This window comes from Zootoca vivipara, chromosome 4, assembly GCF_965207765.1.
Source record: "Zootoca vivipara chromosome 4, rZooViv2.hap1.1, whole genome shotgun sequence".
In the NCBI taxonomy this organism is placed as follows: Eukaryota; Metazoa; Chordata; class Lepidosauria; order Squamata; family Lacertidae; genus Zootoca; species Zootoca vivipara.
The window spans coordinates 95,110,265-95,130,677 of record NC_142587.1 but is presented as its reverse complement, the minus strand read 5'-3'; the positions used below and the strand labels follow the sequence as shown (position 1 = coordinate 95,130,677).

The 20,413-nt window shown below is 46.9% G+C and overlaps 1 protein-coding gene across 4 annotated transcripts in view; it reads right to left on the bottom strand.

Annotated features, from left to right (window-relative positions):
* PAK1 (p21 (RAC1) activated kinase 1) overlaps positions 1 to 20,413 on the bottom strand; it is an 89,200-nt gene that overhangs the window by 19,679 nt on the left and 49,108 nt on the right. For all 4 annotated transcript variants that reach the window (XM_088668450.1, XM_088668448.1, XM_088668447.1 and 1 more), the window contains 5 exons: positions 19,574 to 19,674; positions 14,691 to 14,838; positions 12,720 to 12,757; positions 3,671 to 3,787; positions 2,360 to 2,537 (listed from right to left, as the gene is read on the bottom strand). In XM_088668450.1, coding sequence (XP_088524576.1) covers positions 2,360 to 2,537; positions 3,671 to 3,787; positions 12,720 to 12,757; positions 14,691 to 14,838; positions 19,574 to 19,674 — 582 coding nt within the window. The remainder of the gene's footprint in view (positions 1 to 2,359; positions 2,538 to 3,670; positions 3,788 to 12,719; positions 12,758 to 14,690; positions 14,839 to 19,573; positions 19,675 to 20,413) is intronic.

Below are 20,413 nucleotides of genomic sequence, written 5' to 3'. Positions count from 1 at the left end.
GGATCGGGGCTGCTTTGATGGGATCCCTGTCCCCCGTCTTCCACGCAAGTATGTCAGGAGTATGGGCAGGAGTCAGGCTCTGGGGCCTGTAGTGCTTTGCAGGACTGGGGCCTGCCTCAGCTTGTGCTGGAGAAGCAAGGAGTGGCTACTCAGGTGAGGCCTCAGCTTGTGCTGGAGAAGAAAGGAGTGGCTACTCAGGTGAGACCACTTGATATCTCACTGCACCTGGTGGCAGGAGCTGGGAGGGATAAAAGCTCAGCATTTCCCTTCAGCTCTTTGCCACAGCAATGCTATCCTTGCCTGGTTGTATCTGGCCTCTTGCTCCTTGATCCCTGGACCCTTGCCTTGCCGACGCCTTGCTCCTTGGACCCTTGCCTTGCCGATGCCTTGCTCCTTGGACCCTTGCCTTGCCGATGCCTTGCTCCTTGGACCCTTGCCTTGCCGATGCCTTGCTCCTTGGACCCTTGCCTTGCCGATGCCTTGCTCCTTGGACCCTTGCCTTGCCGACCCCTTGCTCCTTGGACCCTTGCCTTGCCAACGCCTCGCTCCTTGGACCCTTGCCTTGCCAACGCCTTGCTCCTTGGACCCTTGCCTTGCCAACACCTTGCTCCTTGGACCCTTGCCTTGCCAACGCCTCGCTCCTTGAACCCTCGCCTTGCCAACGCCTTGATCCTCGACCCTTGGACCTTCGCCTTGCTGACGCCTTGCTCCTTGACTCCCAGCCCTTCGCCTCCGCCTTGCTCCTTGACCCTGCGACTGCCTGCTGCTGGACCCTCAGCCCTGCACCTGTTCCTGCTTCTACAACCACCATCTTGCCTCTGGTCCTGACGTCCTCAGCCAGGGCTTCAACCGCCCGCTGACCGGACTGTGACAAAGTAGGAGTGGAATCAGGGGCTGCTCCGGTGGGAAGGGAGGCATCGTGCTGCCTAACAGAGATCCCTGCCCCCTCCTGCTTGCACGCAAGTAGGAGTTGGGATCGGGGCTGCTCTGATAGGCAGCGCGCAGCATCCCTTCCCAGCAGAGGGATCCCCGCCCCCTCCTGCTTGCACTCGAGTTGGAATGGGATTGGGGCTGCTTCGATGGGAAGGGAGGCATGCCCGAGCCTTGCCACCGCTGCCGCTCTCGGCCCTCCTTCTCCGCCTTCCATGCCTGACCCACCGCACACCGCTTCCCCCACCCCTGAAGAACCAACAGCTCAGGGGCTGCCCAGGCTCATGGAGAAAGGAGATAGAAGCCTCGGAGGAAGGGGAAACGTGCGGGTTGAGGTCAAGGCGGCGGCGGCCCCTCTGCCACCGCCATCGCTGCAGCATCAACGGCCCGAATGTGTAGTATTTCTTTATTTGTTTGTTTGTTTAAGGTGTCCCTGGATTCATTGCAAAAAAATCTGGTAATCTTAGGCTAAACAGAATGGCCAGGTTGGGCCACTGTATCATAGCTGCCAGGTCTCCCGTTTTCCCCGGGAAACCCCCGTTTTTCCAGCTTTCCCCAGCCGAAAAAAACGGATTTTTTTGTATTTTCCCAGTTTATTCTGGCGCGGCGGCCATTTTGGAACTGGGCGGAGCATGCTCAGAAGCGACTTTTGATGCTGCTTTGCCCAGTTCCAAAATGGCCGCAGCGCGACTTCTGGTGCGGCGGCCATTTTGGAACAGGGCAGAGCAGCATCAAAAGTAGCTTCTGAGCATGCTCCGCCCAGTTCCAAAATGGCGGCAGCGCTACTTCTGGTCCAGTCCCTTATTTCTCAGGCCGGAACTTGGCAGCTATGCACTGTATGCTTTCCAAAATATATAGCTTCAAGGAGTGGGGTGCGGGTCAGAGGACAGGCAGCAATGAAAGGGCTGTTGCATTCGCACACGACCAGAATGTTTTCTCAAAGTGTCCGGTTCGCCACTTTTGGAAAACAGGATGGCTTTGTTCCCATCCAACAGGGCCGTTCTTGCATTCGAAATCTTTTTGCATTCCCCAGCACTGCTAGAATACAGCCTCACACATCCCAGGGTTTTGAAACTGAAAGAGTTTCTAGGGTGGCTCTGACATTCACACCTAACACACAAACACACACACAGAGAGAGAGAGCATCTCTTCTCCTTTGAAGAAGCTGAACCCATCAGCTGACACCACTGTGAAAGCTGGGTTTAAAAAAAAAAACGAAAACATCGCTTCGGTGTCGTGAAAGTGCTAAATTTTGCACTTCGGCTGGAGCACAAGGTGGAGCCTGGGGAGAATGTGCGTGTGTGAGAGAGTGAGTGAGAGAGAGACCGCAGTTGTGAAGTGGTGACAACCTCACAGTGTGAGGTGACCTGAAAGATATCCATTTCCCTGAGGTTACATTTGAAAAACCCAGCAGCAAGAGAAGACTTACTTAATTTCTCCAAGATTTCCTCGTCTGTCATTTTGGGTTTCTTTTTCTGCTTCTCCGTACTCCTCGCCAACGTGTCTGGAGGGGTCGTGCTGTTTTCGGAAGGCGAGGGGATCGGAGAGGTGGCCACGTCCCGGGTCGGGGCTGGAGGAAGGGGTTCGATCACCGACCGGGTGTATATCTTTGCGGAGGGGAGGTAGAATATATATGTAAATAGTTCCGAGGTAAATCGGACACTACAAACGGCTAAAAAGGAGGTCCTTGCTTAGTTCCAAACTTCCTGAGATTCACACTGCAGCTAGGGTTGCCAGAGGACAGGACTTCTCTGCAGAGGGCCTTCTCGGTGGTGGCACCTGCCCTGTGGAACGCCCTCCCACCAGATGTCAAAAAGAAAAAACAACTACCAGACTTTTAGAGGGCATCTGAAGGCAGCCCTGTTTAGGGAAGCTTTTAATCTTTAAGAAATTAGTGTATTCTAATATTTCTGTTGGAAGCCGCCCAGAGTGGATGGGCGGGGTATAAATAATAAATTCTTATTATATTATTATTATTATATTATTGCCCTGCTCTCTTTTGAGTCTGGAAACCTTGAAGAGAAACCAGCAGACCAGGGTCCTGTCCTCTATTGAGTCTGGCAACCCTAACTGCAGCCCTGTGGAAAGCTACTCCAAAACTGGTGGACAAGACTGCAAATCCAGTGGGTGGGTGTTGAAAAGAGTTGGCCTAAACAGGCATGGCCAAATTTGGCCCTCTAGCTGTTTTGGGACTACAATTCCCATCATCCCTGACCACCACTGGTCCTGTTAGCTAGGGATGATGGGAGTTGTAGTCCCAAAACAGCTGGAGGGCCAAGTTTGGCCACGCCTGGCCTAATGGGTCTGAAAAATGGCTTTTAGAAGTATATCTAGTTCTGTGTGGGAAAGGAGATTAACAAAGATTTTGGGATCTGCTGGGAAAAGCCGAGTCTAGGCTATTGAAAATGGCTTGATTAGTAACGAGGTGTGGTTAGGAGTGACATCTAGGTGATGACGACTTTTAATCTGCAAAGGGAGATTTACACTGAAAACAACAATGAATTTACAAGGTGCTGTTGCAATTCAGCTTGCTGAGAATGTGAATGCCTGGCTTCCTGCAATGGAGCCTCTCCCTAGGCCCACACTGAGCCTCCCTTCTCACGCTACCATAGCAAAAGCCAGGGCCGGCCCTTCATCCAGACGACATCATACTTGTGGGGCAGAAGACACCCGAATCAATTCTCCGAAGGCCCAATGCTTACTCAAGAGGGAGCCCAGCCGCTTTGAGACTTCTACTTACGGACTTCGTGTGCTCGGGCCGGGGAGCGATGACTGGGGGAGGGGCGGCATCGTCCTCATCATCTTCGTCCTCCGACACAGGGGGGACGGCGGGGGTCTCGGACACCGCCTTCACATTCTGCACGGAAAGGAGAGGCGCTTAGGAGGCAGGGAAACGAAATCACAGCAAGCTCTCAATTTACACGCATTTAACTTGCGCGCCTCGAGTTTCACACGCTTGGCAAAACAAATTTAAGAATATTATAAAAGGGACGGGTATCTGGGGGGGGGGAGACTTGGCAATCCCACCCGCCGTTGATTAGACGCAATTTTCGCTTCCCAGAACCTACGTGTAAGTTGTGGCCTTACTGTATCTGGATGGAAATGTATAACAGGCCAGTATTCACCCACCTGGTGTTGTTGTTTTTTAGGACTACAACTCCCATCAGCAACGCACGGCGTCAGAGCATGCCTAAGCCCGTTCTACCGCCCCCCCTTTTTGGTTGCGCACGATGCACACGATGTGTACAAATTTAATAAATAAAATTGCCCTTATTAGGCAAAAGATTCCTGCATTGCAGGGGGTTGGACTATATGACCCATGGGGGTCTCATCCAATTCTACAATTCTACGTTTCTACGATTCTATGAACCTGGGGCCCTCTGCTCCACTGCTTAGCCTGGAGGTGCAAGCGGGGATTGAACCGGGGGCCTTCTACTTGCAAATGCGGGTGCTCAGCCACTGGGCTATAGCCCTTCCCGTGGAAAGTCTATGTGCAGGCACCCACGCCTAACCTGTGGCCATTGGCGGGTGGGGACATGCAACCCCATAGAATGGCCATTGTGTGACCCTGTGCTTCCAATTCCTTTTTTTTTTTTTTGGTGAAATAATTTTATTTGGTTTTACAAGTGCAAGTTTATAACAATATCAAATACACATCCGCATGTAGAGATTTCTCTGAATCTCGAGACTTCCCACCATCCCATCCATGCGTCTTTTTCATGGGTAGGCAAACTAAGGTCCGGGGGCCAGATCCGGCCCAATCGCCTTCTAAATCTGGCCCACGGGCGGTCCAGGAATCAGCGTGTTTTTACATGAGTAGAATGTGTCCTTTTATTTAAAATGCATCTCTGGGTTATTTGTTGGTGTTTTTACATGAGTAGAATATGTGCTTTTAATTAAAAGGCATCTCTGGGTTATTTGTGGGGCATATACCTTCCCGCCGGAGCGGTCCCTATTTATCTACTTGCACTTTGATGTGCTTTCGAACTGCTAGGTTGGCAGGAGCTGGGACCGAGCAACGGGAGCTCACCCCGTTGCAGGGATTCAAACCGCCGACCTTCTGATCAGCAAGCCCTAGACTCTGTGGATTAACCCACACCGCCACCTGGGTTTGTTACATTACAAGCGATATTAAAATCCTGCTAATGTTTTCATCTTGCCTTCAGTGGTCTCCTAAATAAACTATAAATCCCCCCTTCCCCATTCTTTCCTGAAGTTTTTGTCCTCTTGGTTCCTGAGCTTTGCGGACAGTTTTGCCATTTCGGCATAAATCCATCAGCTTGGTTTGCCATTCCTCTCTGTTAGGGGCTCTTTCTTCTTTCCATCTCTGGGCTAGCAGGATCCGTGTGGCTCTTGTGGCACACATAATAAGTCTTTTCTGCTCATTTGGAATATCAACACCTGCAATCTCTAGTGTGCTTCCAATTCCACTTAGGATGCCCTTCATGAGATTCATCTGTGGAGGGGCCTGAGGTTTCCCCCCAGCCTGTGGCGGGGAGACCAGGAAAATCTGCCAAATTCGGTGAGTGTGATGCAGTTGCTAAGCAACCGCAAGAGGGCTTTCTTTTTATTCCCCAGTCTGACGGTGGGATAAAAAGGTAGGGGTGTGTGTGTGTGTGTGTGTGTGTGTGTGTGTGTGTGTTGGCCGGGAAAGGGGACGCTGTTGCTTATCAGGAGAAAGTCACTCAAGGGAAACTCCACATGGTTTTGCCAAGGAAAGCCAAGCTTTCTTCCTAATCAATTTTTCTCCTGCTGGCAAACTTCAGCCAGCCTGCTTTCTTTCTTCCTCATAAAATGAAGGCACTTTTTTATTTAAAAAAGGGGGGGAGGTGGGGAGAGACTGCAGACAAGTAATATTTAGAATCATAGAATTGGAAGGTAACACGAGGGTCATCTAGTCCAACCCCCTGCAATGCAGGAATCTCCCCCCCCAACATAGCACTCGAACCCACAACCCTGAGATTAAGAGAACCGGCCTCTACCGACGATGTCACAAAAGAAGAAAGGAGGTGGGGGGAGACTGCAGACAAGTAATATTTAGAATCTTAGAATTGGAAGGGAACACGAGGGTCATCTAGTCCAACCCCCTGCAATGCAGGAATCTTCCCCCCCCCAACGTGGAACTCGAACCCACAACCCTGAGTTTAAGAGAACCGGCCTCTACCGACGATGTCACAAAAGAAAAAAGGAGGTGGGGGAGACTGCAGACAAGTAATATTTAGAACCATAGAATTGGAAGGGAACGCAAGGGTCATCTAGTCCAACCCCCTGCAATGCAGGAATCTTCCCCCCCCCCAACGTGGAACTCGAACCCACAACCCTGAGATTAAGAGAACCGGCCTCTACCGACGATGTCACAAAAGCTAATGTATTTCAGATCAATTGACTAGAGCATGTGTGGGGAACGTTCCTGAGGCGAAGGGCCACATTCCCTATTGGGAAGCCTTTCGGGGGCCGCATGCTAATGGTGGGTGGGGCCAGAGGCAAAACACGGGCGGGACCACAGATGTCATTTTGCGCAGCTGGTGCATTCCAGACAGGCAGAAGTCAGAGATCCACGGAGGCAAGCCAGCAAGCCGGAGGCATTATCAGGGTAGCTGATGAGAGCACAGGATGGTCCATTGAAAGGGGTCTGGGTTCGAGAGAGGACGCATTGTGCCGCACAGCTGCAGTTTGCCCACCCCCACGTAGATGGTAGGAAAGTACAGTGCTAATGTTGCAGATTTGCATCCTATAAGGTAAAAAGGTAAAGATAAAGGACGACTATGGGGTGAGGTGCTCATCTCGTTTTCAGGCCGAGGGAGCCAGTGTTTGTCCCCACACAGTTTCCAGGTCATGTGGCCAGCAGGACTGAACCGCTTCTGGCGCAATGGGACACTGTGACGGAAGCCAGAGTGCACGGAAATGCCATGTGGTACCTACTTATCTACTTGTGCTGGTGTGCTTTTGAACTACTAGGTTAGCAGGAGCCAGGCTAGAGCAATGGGAGCTCACTCCGTCACAGGGATTTGAACCGCTGACCTTCCGATCGGCAAGCCCAAGAGGCTCAGTGGTTTAGACCTCAGCACCACCCACATCCCTGTCCTATCCTATCCTATCCTATAAGGTGGTCAAAGCTCAAGGTCCCTTGGTGGAATGCAGCACAGAAATTTTTCCGGTAATGTCATGTGAATCTAAGCATGGATGCTTCAAGAATTATCTTAAAACAGGCCGCCACCTAGACTGGACTGAGCAAAGAAGATACTCACGCTTAATATTTTGGTGGTAGCAAAGTTGGTCTTGGAAAAAAAGGGGCAGTATCTGTCTCTTCTATAAAGAATCACAGAACTGTGGATTGGGAAAGGTCCCCGAGGGTCATCTAGTCCAACCCCCCTGCAATGCAGGAATTTCGACTAAAGCAGCCACGACAGATGACCACCCAACCTCTGCTTAAAATCCTCCAAGGAAGGAGAGTCCACCAGTTCCCGAGGGAGTCCGTTCCACAAGGAATGCCCGTGAAACTGCGGGTATGGATAAGGATATAAATTGGGCATATTAAAGAAAGAGACACGTCGGCTGATTAAATTATTCAAATACTGTAAAAGGCAACCATTTGTGATGTTTTGTAATCAGACCCGTGCTTCCGAAAGACTGAACCCTTCCATAACTTCAGGTGGTTATTATAATTTATAAACAGCCATTTATTTTTAAAACGGAAGCGCCAGGGGTGAGGGGAGGGAAGAGGTCGTTTGCCACTGCCGCACTTGAGAGCGAAGCGATTTCCCCCAGACTCGCTCTTTAGAAAAAACCACCAGACGACATCAAAGACAGTTCGTTGGCACAGCAACGTACTTTTGCCGTGCTAATGAAGGACACTTTGGCCGATGGCCCACGCCAACTGCTTTCATTGCTCTGATTATCAAAACGCTTGCTGGGCACCTTCTCACTCGCTCTCCCCTTCTTTTGTTCAGGAAGAGCTGCTGTCTCACCTGCTGGGTAATAAGAACGCCACATGCCTTTTGTACCTGACTAATAAAGTGCTTATCCTTGTCGATGGGCCAGGTGGAAAGAGGGCGCCTTTACTGCAGCCTTGGAAAGGGTTTGGAAGGTGGCAGAAAATGTACGGGCAACTTCTTGCTCCTCCTGGCTCCTGCAGAAAACTGGTGGGCATTTCTGGAACACTTGGGGAAGACAGGGAGAAGTTAAACTTCCCCCAGTCCCTGAGAAATCCACATTTTTAAAGAGGGCTTTTGATCCTATATCTCCGCTGCCTTGCAGGATATCGTAGAATCATGGAATTGTAGAGTCGGAAGGGACCCCAAGGGTCATCTAGTCCAACCTCCTGCAGTGCGGGAATCGCAACTAAATCATCCGTGGCAGATGGCCATCCAACCTCTGCTTAAAAAGCTCCAAGGAAGGAGAGTCCACAACAATATTTTCAGAAGAAGGAAAAATGAGCACGATCTCTCCAAAGTGAGAAAGCCAGATGAATGTGTGGGTGTTAAATACAGGTGTTTAATTTTATTCGTTCTTTGGAAGAGATTAGTTTTAATGTGATTACATCATGCCTACTATTTTTTCTGTGCTTGTTTTCAATTTCAACTCAAGTGTGTGTGTGTGTGTGTGTGTGTGTGTGTGTGTGTGTGTGTGTGTGTGTTTCTTTTCTTTCTTCTGGCAAGAACAGAACAACAACCACAGTAGCAAAACTAGACCAACTTCCCAATTTGCAAAACAGTTTTTCCAGCCCTGCCGGTTCTCCCTGTCTTCAGATTCATTTTACTTCCCCTCTGCCCTTAGGCCTCACTTGAATTTTTAAAAAGGGAACCTCTTGAGCTGCTGTCATTAACAGCGGCTGAAAACAGGCCAAAATTCCACAGGTGAAGCATGCCCCTGCCTGGAAGCTCAGTGCCAGGGAATATTTATTTACCTGCAGAGTTTCTGCCTGCCATCCAGCTACTGGAGGCACTAACCCTTATCAATAAATAAGGAAAGCCTTCTTGGATCAGTCCAAAGGTCCTGTTAGACCAGCATCCTTCTCTCATGATGGCCAACCAGAAAGCCACAAGTAGGACCTGGAGACAACAGCACTCTCCCCCATTTGTTGTGTAGGTGAGATTCAGGTTTCAAATCCCCACTGAATAAAAGAAACGGTCTTTATAGCAGCTCAGCCTAAGGATTCATCAGCACTAAATGTTTAAAGCAGTATCTCAAAACTCTAAACATTCATGGCTCCCCCCAAAGCATCCTGAGAACTGAACTTTGTTAAGGGTGCTGAGAGTTCTACGGGGACCCCCTACTCCTCTCCCAGTGCTACAATTCAGTTGCATATTCCTGCATTGCTTGGGGTTGGACTAGATGGTCTTCAGGATCCCTTCCCACTCTACAATTCTATGATTTCCAATATTATTACAGTGGTACCTCTACTTACGAATAACTCTACTTACGAATGTTTCTACTTACGAATGGAGCTCTGTCCGCCATCTTGGATGCGGTTTAGATAGGATTTTTTTCTACTTACGAATTTTTAGATAGGGTTGCTTCGACTTACGAATTTTTTCTCCCAATGCATTCCTATGGGATTCAACTTACAAATTTTTTCGACTTACGAATGTGCATTCAGAACACATTAAATTCGTAAGTAGAGGTACCACATTATTATTATTATTATTATTATTATTATTATTATTATTATTATTATTATTATTTATACCCCGTCCATCTGGCTCGGTTTCCCCAGCCACTCTAGGGCAGCTTACAGCACATAAAAAATTGTAAAACATCAGACATAAAAATTTTCCCCAATACAGGGCTGCCTTCAGATGCCTTCTACAAGTCAGATAGTTGTTTGTTTCCTTAACATCTGATGGAAGGGAGTCCCAAACAGTCATTTGACCATCAAATCCTTCCTCCCCAAGAACTGTGGGAATTGTATCTCTGCGAGGGGGAAAGGGAACGCCCTAGCAATACTCTGCACCCGTAACAAACTACAGTTCCCAGGATACTTTTGCAGGGGAGCCACAGCTGGTATGAGACTGCTTTAAATGTGCAGAGCAGATGGGATGGTGACAATCATCTACTTCAGTTGTCCAAAGTCTCAGGCAGACACCTTTCCCGGTAACTGCTGTGTGCGGAAATGATGGGAGATTCAACTTCAGGCCTTTTGCATTCAAGAGCACATGGTCCTGCTTTAAGCCTGTCTCGTTCACCTAAGTCCCTTAGCCTGTCTCTTAGCCTAAGTGAGCAAACTGGCCAAAATTGAAGGTGGGTATACTATGATACTATGAGAAGGGGAAGAAATGGAGGCAGTGAGAGATTTTACTTTCTTGGGCTCCTTGATCACTGCAGATGGTGACAGCAGTCACGAAATTAAAAGACGCCTGCTTCTTGGGAGAAAAGCAATGACAAACCTAGACAGCATCTTAAAAAGCAGAGACATCACCTTGCCGACAAAGGTCTGTATAGTTAAAGCTATGGTTTTCCCAGTAGTGATGTATGGAAGTGAGAGCTGGACCACAAAGAAGGCTGATCGCCGAAGAATTGATGCTTTTGAATTCTGGTGCTGGAGGAGACTCTTGACTGGAACTGCAAGAAGATCAAACCGATCCATTCTGAAGGAAATCAGCCCTGAGTGCTCACTGGAAGGCCAGATCCTGAAGCTGAGGCTCCAATACTTTGGCCACCTCATGAGAAGAGAAGCCTCCCTGGAAAAGACCCTGATGTTGGGAAAGATGGAGGGCACTAGGAGAAGGGGACGACAGAGGACGAGATGGTTGGACAGTGTTCTCAAAGCTACGAACATGAGTCTGACCAAACTGCGGGAGGCAGTGGAAGACAGGAGTGCCTGACGTGCTCTGGTCCATGGGGTCACGAAGAGTCGGACACGACTAAGCAACTAAACAACAACAACATACTATGAGCACCATTGGGGTAGCACAGAAAAGGTATCTTAAAGGAGATTACCAATTTACTTGTACATCTGCCACAGTGGGATGGGAGAGGTGGAGGCTGGATAACGAAGATGTGATGCAGGGATGGGGAGTCTACTTCTCTCCAACTGTTCTCGGGCCCCAAAGCCCACCAGCCCGAGACATGATGGGAGCCACAACTCGAGTGCCACAGGCCCCCATCCCTGATGCAACACCCCCTATCACAATGCTCTCTTTATGTCAGTGACATCGGAGGGACCTAATCACACACAAACTGGGAAGCAGGGCATCAGATAATCCAAAACTCCACATATCTACCACCCCCTTCCCTTCAGAACAGGACATAAAGTCTTCTCACACATTCCACTGGAAGCCATCAAGTATTTGGAGATGGCGTTTGTAAGTGGCCCATGTTTCACAAGCATACAGTAAGGTTGGTAGTACAATAGCTTTGTAAACAAGCATTTCGGTTTCCCTGCGAATGTCGCGGTCCTCAAACTTTAACCGGGAGAAAACTGAAAGATTCCATCAATGGTGACTCCAAAAAATTCTACATATCACTTGGGAAGACAGGCAAACTAATGCCAGTGTACTAGAAGAAGCAAAGATCACCAGTGTCGAAGCAATGATGATTCTTCAACATCACCTTTGTTGGACTGGTCATGTTGTGCGGATGCCTGATTATCGTCTTCCAAAGCAACTACAGTGGTACCTCTACTTACAAATAACTAAACTTGCAAATGTTTCTGCTTACGAATGGAGCTCCATCCGCCATCTTGGATGCGGTTTAGATAGGATTTTTTCTACTTACGAATTTTTAGATAGGGTTGCTTCGACTTACAAATTTTTTCTCCCAATGCATTCCTATGGGATTCGACTCACAATTTTTTTCGACTTAAGAATGTGCATTCGGAACGCATTAAATTCATAAGTAGATGTACCACTGTACTCTATTCTGAACTTAAAAATGGAAAGCGTAATGCTGGTGGTCAAACAAAAGAGGTTTAAAGACTCTCTCAAGGCAAATCTTTAAAAATGGAGTATAAACTCTGACAACTGGGAAACACTGGCCTGTGAGCGCTCCAATTGGAGAACAGCCTTTACCAAAGGTGTCATGGGCTTTGAAGACACTCGAACTCAGGGCGAAACGGAGAAACGTGCTAAGAGGAAGGCATGTTCGGCAAACCCTCACCATGATCAACTCCCGCCCAGAAACCAACGTCCCCACTGTGGAAGGACGTGTGGATCCAGAATTGGCCTCCACAGTCACTTACGGACTCACTGTATATAGACCAGGCATCCCCAAACTTCGGCCCTACAGATGTTTTGGACTACAATTCCCACCATCCCAGACCACTGGTCCTGTTAGCTAGGGATCATGGGAGTTGTAGGCCAAAACATCTGGAGGGCCGCAGTTTGGGGGTGCCTGGTATAGACTGTGTTCATGGGAGACCATCTTACTCGGCTCTGAGGGATCGCCAAAGAAGAAGAAGAAAATTTGGTGTAGTGATGGGGTAATGGGGAATCTGTGGCTCCCTAGATGTTGCCATGCTATCTGGGGCAAATGCAAACTGGAGTCTCTCAATATCGAAAGCGTCACAGGTTCTGCATTCTGTGCGATGACCATAGGTCATCAGCAGATTGTCAGGTGGTTATGAACTGCTGAGCAAGAAGGCTTTGCAGACCGCTGCCCACTGACTTTATCTTGGGTGCGCCTGACTTCATGTAGGGCAGGAATGTACATGGGTTGCCCCCAGTGGGAAGGCCTGGCAGGCCAAAGATTCCCACCCTTGAGTTAGGGACATATCAGCCTGCTGGTTTCAGCGCCGACTCTGCCTGCGACTGCAGCCTTCGATATAGCCAGGAGACTGAACTTGGACTTACCAGTGTGTTGGAGGAGGTATAGTCTTCTGCAGATTTATCTGGAAGGGGAAAGAAAAACAGAAAACCTTTCAGATCCCCTACACATAAAATCAAATTAAAACCAAAGGCAATCCAGATCAAACCACCGACGACCAATTCTCTAAAATCACCAACAGAAAAGGGAAAGAGACTAAATCTGCAGAGCCATTCGTTTCAGAACAACCTTTCCTCCATAAGAACTTTGTAACCAAGAACTAGTGCTGGAGTTTGCTTTCTTCCTCGTCCCTCCCAATCCCTTTTCCTTTTGTGCTGTTTATTTTCCAATTTAAGGCCGAAGGCAGAGAGCGTCTTATAACTGACCACTTGCAAACTGCTCTGGCTGTGAAGAGTGGGGTAAAAATACTTTAAATAAATAAGGCTTGCACACTTTTAGTCCCCCGTCCAAGACTTCTCAGGATGAGCAGCTTTTCCTACTTAAATGTCACATTGAGGAAGGGCAAAAACAGAGCTGCTTCAACCACACACAAGAAGAGAACACCTACCATCTCATTTTTTTTATCACTTCTGTGTAAGAAGGCAGTGATCACTGGATATACCACCATGGTTTTGGATGTGTATGATCAGTGTGCAAATGTGTCACAGGGAGAGGCAGCATTTGAAAATGCCCACAATGCACAGCGCAGGCCCAGAACATCCAGCAGGTTACAGTGAGATGGGGGGAAATGTCTTAACAAAACCTCCCCCCCCAAAAAAAAAGAGGCATTCCTTTTGGGAATAGTAGAGGTGGAAATACCCAGATGTCAGGGGGAAAAATATTTATGTATGCCACTATTGCAGCTCGGATTTTGTTGGCGCAGAAATGGAGGGTGAACAAGGTCCCTAACAAGGAGGATTGGCAACTAAAATGGAAAGAATGCAGAGCGAGCAGGTTGGACTAGTAGAATAAGAGAACAAGACGATCAAGCATATCAAGAGGAATGGGGAATTTTTGTGGAGCGTTTGGAAAACAATTGTAAATATGTGAAAACGTTGGCAGGATTAAGGTAAATTCAACCGTATGCCTTAACATAAAGGCATAATAAAAAGGAAAAGAGAACTAAATGGATCTATAAGGGTATGCAGAAATGATCGGAAAATCAGGAAAGGGGAAGATGGAACAAAATAAAAAAATTCCTTCCAGCAGCACCTTAAAGACCAACTAAGTTTTTATTTTGGTATGCGCTTTCGTGTGCATGCACACTTCTTCAGATACACTGAAATAGAAGTCCCCAGACACTTATATGTAGAGAAAGGGTGGGGAGGGGTATCACTCAGAAGAGTGGTGGAAATGGGTGATTGACCGACTGATAGAAGACGGGAAGTTGTAAATGATTGTTTTGCTATAAAGTAAGATATGAATGAGGGAAAGGTTGGTTTCTGTGTGAATGTGGCTCTAGAAACTGTAATAATGAAAAATACAAATAAAATTTGTATATACAATCATTTACGGCTTCCCTTCTTTCCCTTCACTGGTTCCTTTGATTTTCTCATCATTTCTGCATATCCTTATATAAAAAGCTTGTCTTTTTCTTTTTCAGAACAGAGCTGGGATTCTGCACTCAGTTCTCTATTCCGTGCTCTCATAGTATCAGACCAAAGCGTGGCCCCTGACTGGCTGCAGGAAGCCCCGCCAGACATTTGGCTTCTGAAACAATGTTCGAAAACCGAAACGCTCACTTCTGCGTTTCGATCATTCGGGAGCCAAAACGTCCGAGAACTAGGCTGTTCAAAAATCAAGGTATGACTGTACTGTTGAATTTACCTTAATCCTGCTAACGTGTGTGTGTGTGACCACCAGAACATCCAGCAGGTTGGTTTGTAGCCAGGATATGTGCAAACTATTTGGAGTCTCAAAAGAAACCCACAAATACCCCACAGGCAAGCCAAGTAAAAGCTAACCAAGCACACCTGACCAAGGAAGGGTATCTCATCCATCCATTCATCATGACCTACCTGTGAAGCTCATATACTTCTGGCTATTGGAGGTCTTTTTGGAATTGTAGAACTCTAGCACGTCGAGCACGGCTTGAGGGTTCTTCTTCTGCTCCGATTTGGTGATGTTGGAGGTTTGCAGCAAGCGGGCCCATTGCTCAGGCATCCCCTGGGAAGATGGGAAGCAGTGCAGCCATGAAGACAGTTTAGCACAGGCATCCCCAAACTGCGGCCCTCCAGATGTTTTGGCCTACAACTCCCATGATCCCTAGCTAACAGGACCAGGGTTGGGGAAGATGGGAATTGTAGTCCAAAACATCTGGAGGGCCGAAGTTTGAGGGTGCCTGGTTTAGTAGGAACACGGGAAGATGCCTTATACAGAGTCAGACCATCCAGCTCAGTACTGTCTGCACTGACCGGCAGCAGCTCTCTAGGATTTCGAAAGCGGAGAAATCCCAGCCCTGGCCAGGAATTGAGCCTGGGACCTTCTGCATGGAAAGCAGAATGTATTAAGAGAGCCTTGCGGCACAGCAATGGCTGTAGTTTTATTACCTTAAGCAATCCCATGCATGCAACACACACATAAAGAACAGCCTTCCCCAAGCTGGTGCCCTCTGGATATTTTGGACTGCAGCTTCCATCAGCTCCTGCCAGCGCAGCTAGCAAAGTCTGCTTAAAAGACCACAAGGTGTGCTTTTTTTTACGCAGGGTGCCGGGGTCAAAATCAAGGTGCCACTCAGTTCAGCATGCATTGTTAAGAGAGCTGCCATATTTCAACGGTTAGGGTGATCCCCACTCAGCCGTGAAGCTCAATGAGTGAGCGTAGCCCAGCTACCTTCTCTCACAGCCCATCCTACCACACAGTAGGGCTGGGCGATATACAGTGGTACCTTGGTTCTCAAATGCCTTGGTATTCAAACAACTTGGAACCCAAACACTGTAAACCCGGAAGTAAGTATTCTGGTCTGTAAACTTTTTTCGGAAGCCGAACATGCTCCATTTTGAGTGTTACGCTTCCAATTTGAGTGTCACATTTCTGATTTGAGTGTTACGCCGAGGTCTGTTTTTGTTTTTGCAGCTCTTTTTGTGTGTGTTGACTGCATGGAACCAAGTTCAGCTACTGATTGACTGCAATACATTGTTTATTGCTTTCATTTTATGGATCATTGGTCTCGCTAAATAGTAAAATTCATGTTAACGTGTTTCTCCGAAAATAAGCCATACCCTGAAAATAAGCCATAGTGATAGGCAGTTTAACCTTACTTAAAAAAAAAGACATCTCCTGAAAATAAGCCACCGTGTGTTTTTTTAAAGGAAAAATAAATATAAGACGGTGTCTTATTTTTGGAGAAACATGGTAAATTGCTGTTTTAGGGGTTGTTTTTAAAAGTCTGGAAGGGATTAATCCATTTTGCATTACTTTCTATGGGAAAGCACGCCTCGGTTTTGGAACGCTTTTGTTTTAGAACAGACTTCTGGAACAGATTAAGTTTGAGAACCAAGGTACCACTGTATCAATATATCCTCCCAAACTGGTCTGAAGTCCATATTGTGATGTTGGTTCCATAATTTTTGACCTGGCAATATATCGTGAATCACGCTCTGTGTGTGTGTGCGCGTGCGCTATGCAAAAATCAGCCAATGCCTCTGCAAAGCTTATTTCAGACATCGTGATGTATCAGTATATTGCTGGTGATAATATTGCAATGTTGAAAACCAGGTATCGCCCAGCCCTACAAGGCAGTGTTGTTGTGAGGATAAAAGAGCGAGGATAAGAATCATAGAATCATAGAACTGGAAGAGACCACAAGGGCCATCCAGTCCAACCCCTTGCCAAGCAGGAAACACCACCAAAGCATTCTTGACATATGGCTGTCACCCTCTGCTTAAAGACCTCCAAAGAAGGAGACTCCACCATACTCCTTGGTAGCAAATTCCACTGCCGAACAGCTCTTACTGTCAGACACCACGCTGAGGCCATAAATGTTGGATTTTTTTTGAATAGTCAAGTTACTTTAGAGCCGGTCTAATGTAAATACTGTCTGTTTAAGAGAAACAGGTGCTGGTGTTTCTGTTAATTGCTCATAGGCGTGGGCTCTGCTTCTTGTATATAAGGCTCTGTCAGAAAGCCTTCTTAGTTAGATCTTTCAGTTTGATTCTTCTCTAAGTAGATCACTCTCTCAGTTGTTCTCAGTTTAAGAGATTCCAAGTTGAATCTTAGTAAGAGAGTTGCTTAGTTATAAAGCTAGTTTGCTGTTAATTCTTGGGTAGTTTAATGGGAGTTATGTGGGAGTTTGTGGGAGGTTTGGAATGGGTTGAAGGTTGGAATGTTGCTAAGAGAGAAAGCATTTATCTTTAGTTTAAAGTCTCTTTAGAGTCGGTTTGTATTTCAGTTAAAGAAACCCAACCATTTATATTTTCATCTGCATACTTTTATATGTGTGCAGCTAGTAAGGGGTTTCATATAAGGGAGATAATTCCCTACGCTCTTGGTGGTGTTTTCTTAGCCAGGTCAACTTCTGACTGCGTATACTCTGTGTGATGCGTACTTTAAAGGGCCACTGAAAACTGGGATATATGATTTAGGTTAAGCAGGTTTCAATATCCAGTTTTCTCCAATATTATTCTGATCATATATATATTATTTCCTTTTTTTTTAATAATATTTTATTAATTTTCGCATAATAAAAAGAACATACAAAAGCAGACATAACATGACAAATTTTCCACCTACTTCTGTCCACCCTCCAAGAGCCCTCTCCGCCCACAAGAGGATCCCCCGAAAAACAGGCAGTCGATAGTGGTTCATTTTTATGATTGAATTTCTCCCCACTCCTCCCTCCCACCCCCAGAACCCCCCCCTGCCACCAAGAGGCTCCAGGTTTGCAGGAGAGATGCAAGTGGGTATCCATCCAACCATCTATCTAGTCTTAATACTCCCTCATAAAAAAAGAAAAGCAAAAAAAAGAAGAGGAAGAAAAAAGACAAAAAAAGAAAAAGAAAAAAAATTATTATTAGCTAATCATTTTTCATAAACATTATTTTTATGTGGGCTTCCCCGGTCTCCCCTCTATCTGATTTTCATTTTGAATCATATTTAACAGTTATCTTATCATATTCCTCAATCTATTTTTAATCTTTCAAATCTTATATTAATCTACTATCCATATTCTTTAATAATCGTCTTACCAAAACCATCATACTCCCAATTACTATTACATCCAGCTTCTGTCAAACATACATCTTGTTCCCTCCCTTGCCACAATTTTCTTCCAAGGACCTCCTTATATTTTAGATCTTTTTTTTTCCATTCCCAATCTTTAATTTATCAATTATTCTCAATTTTCCCTCCCCCTCCCCCGATCACGGCTATTCCCTTCCAATCCAACAAGTTCCAAAATCAGCAATCCAGTTTTCAATCCCCTTTTTATCCATCCTATTAAACAATATATATTCATCCTCCTTCATCCCTCCCCTTTCTTAACATGTTTTTCAACCCAAATGTCTCTGTCCTCCCCCCAGTGTTCCCATCTTGTTTGCACATTGTTTTTCTTGTGGATTTCCTGCCCCTCAAACAGCTCTTGTTCCACCCCCTCCGAAGGGGGGGTATTCCAAATCTGAATTTGATCTTTCTTGTCTTGCATATCCAAACCATCATCGTCTTCTTTGGTTAAATTATTGTTCGATTCATATGTCCTCTCATCTTCTTTCGCTGTTGATTCACTTATGTCCTGTTCCTGTACATCCTGATTTAATATTTCCATTTGCTGTTGAGTCTTATCCATACTGATTTTTATTTCCCACAAGAGTTCCATAACTTTTCTCTGGAAACCAGGAGCGTAGCCCATTGTTGACATTTTCCCAGCTCTTCAAGGACAGAGCAGAAGTTGGAAAACAGGAAGTGGTCACCAATTGTAACTACTCCAATTTGAGTCAACTGGATGCAATAAATCCATTCCAACTTGTTACCTTGATTTTTATTTCAATCTGGCTGCGACAAATCCAATTTAAACACTCAGTTCAGCCTTTTATTCACTTAAAAGTCTCTAAAAGTCCGTTCCAATATTTCTTTTAAATCCTCCCCATCCACTTGCTGTTCTGTCCGGGTTGCCGCTTTCGGGAGGGGGGGGAGGGGCTTCTCTCTTTAATTTCCACTGTTTGCAGGGGTTTTCCCAGCTTAGTACAATTCTCCCCCTTTGCCCTGCCTCTGGGGGAGAATTCTATTTTTTCCAATCCTTGGAATTGTTTAGGCTGTAAACTTCCATTCCCTGGCATCGGGTAATATTCCTCTTACTGCTTCTTCTTATCATCAGTGGGGGGAGATCGGCTTCCGTTTTTCTGTCTCACCCCCGTTCCGAATTTAAGGTAAATTAAAATTTTAAAGTCCTTTTACTCACGGTTCCCGATCTTTTCAATCCTTTTTTTTTTAAAGTATCTAGCGCTCTCCGCCTCCGGTTCGGAGCTTCTCTCCGCGAGGGCAACGATCGCGCTCAAAATGGCCCCCACGACTTCAACCCTTCCTGCACCGGCGCTCTTATTAGAGCTTACCGGCGAGTTGGGGAGTCGGAATTGGGGCTCCGCTGAGCATTTGCCCCAGTGACGCTCGACACTGGGTTCTATGGGGTGCAGCGCCGCTCCCGCTGCTTCCCCCCCCCCTCGCAAAGTCGGGCTGCCTCGGAGCTCGAAGCAAACCCCACCGGACGGCGCTGGCGCTAGACCGGAAGCCCATATATATATTATTTCCAATAATAAATACCCCAACCATCAGTTACTAAACAGATCACCGGCGGTCTGCAGTTTATATCCATCAACACTGCAGGTAAGAACCATCCACCATTTCCATTCATATCTCTCGCTGCCCCCACCCCCCACCCCCCACCCCAGCTGTCTCCCGTTCTCCTTACTGTGAATTCGCCTGTGACGGCATCAAACCCAACGTGAATCGTGTGCTCAAAGTCGGAAGGGAGGGAGATCTCGGGGCGCTCTTTCTCTTTCTTCTTGTTGGCTGTTTGAAGGGGAAGAAAAAAACCATTCCGAAAAGGAGGGGACTACGTTAGCCAGCATTGTTACTATCGATTTATATAGACGGACAAGATAGTTTTATACATGCTTCAAAGGCGCAAGACGACAGGTCTCTGCCCCAAGACGCTTCCCATCTGAAATCTGACGCAAGGGAAGTAACAAACGACTACGGCAGAGCTTTCCATACTGCGTGTCGTGACTGAATTGCTACATCGCAAAATGATGGCACGTCTAAAAAGCACGTCACCGACATGAAAAGTTTGGAAAGCTCTGAGCTATGGGGAAAGAAGCTGTCATATTGATAAAATTACTGGTGCACAAGGTGGGATAAGCCCCCCTCCTCCCCAGGTCTTTCTCAGCACAGACCCAAGAGCTCATGTTGACGATCGTCTGCAGGTTGCTGAACTACAACTCCCATAATCCCTGGGGATTTGCCAGCCTGGCTGGGGCTGATGGATGTTGGGAGTCCTGCAACACCTGGCAGGGCACTACGTTCCTCATTCCTGCCCTAAGCAGTTTGGGAGCAGGTTATTTGACTGTAGCCACACCTCAAGAGCACCTGCACCTAGCAAACTACGGTTCCCAGGATGCTTCGGGGGAAACCGTGACTGTAGAAAGTGCAAATGAAGTCCTTTGAATGCATAGTGCAGACAGGGCCTTAGTGAGCTAATAGCTACTACGGTCTCCTAAACAAGAGGGTAAGGCTGAGACTGATTTTCTTT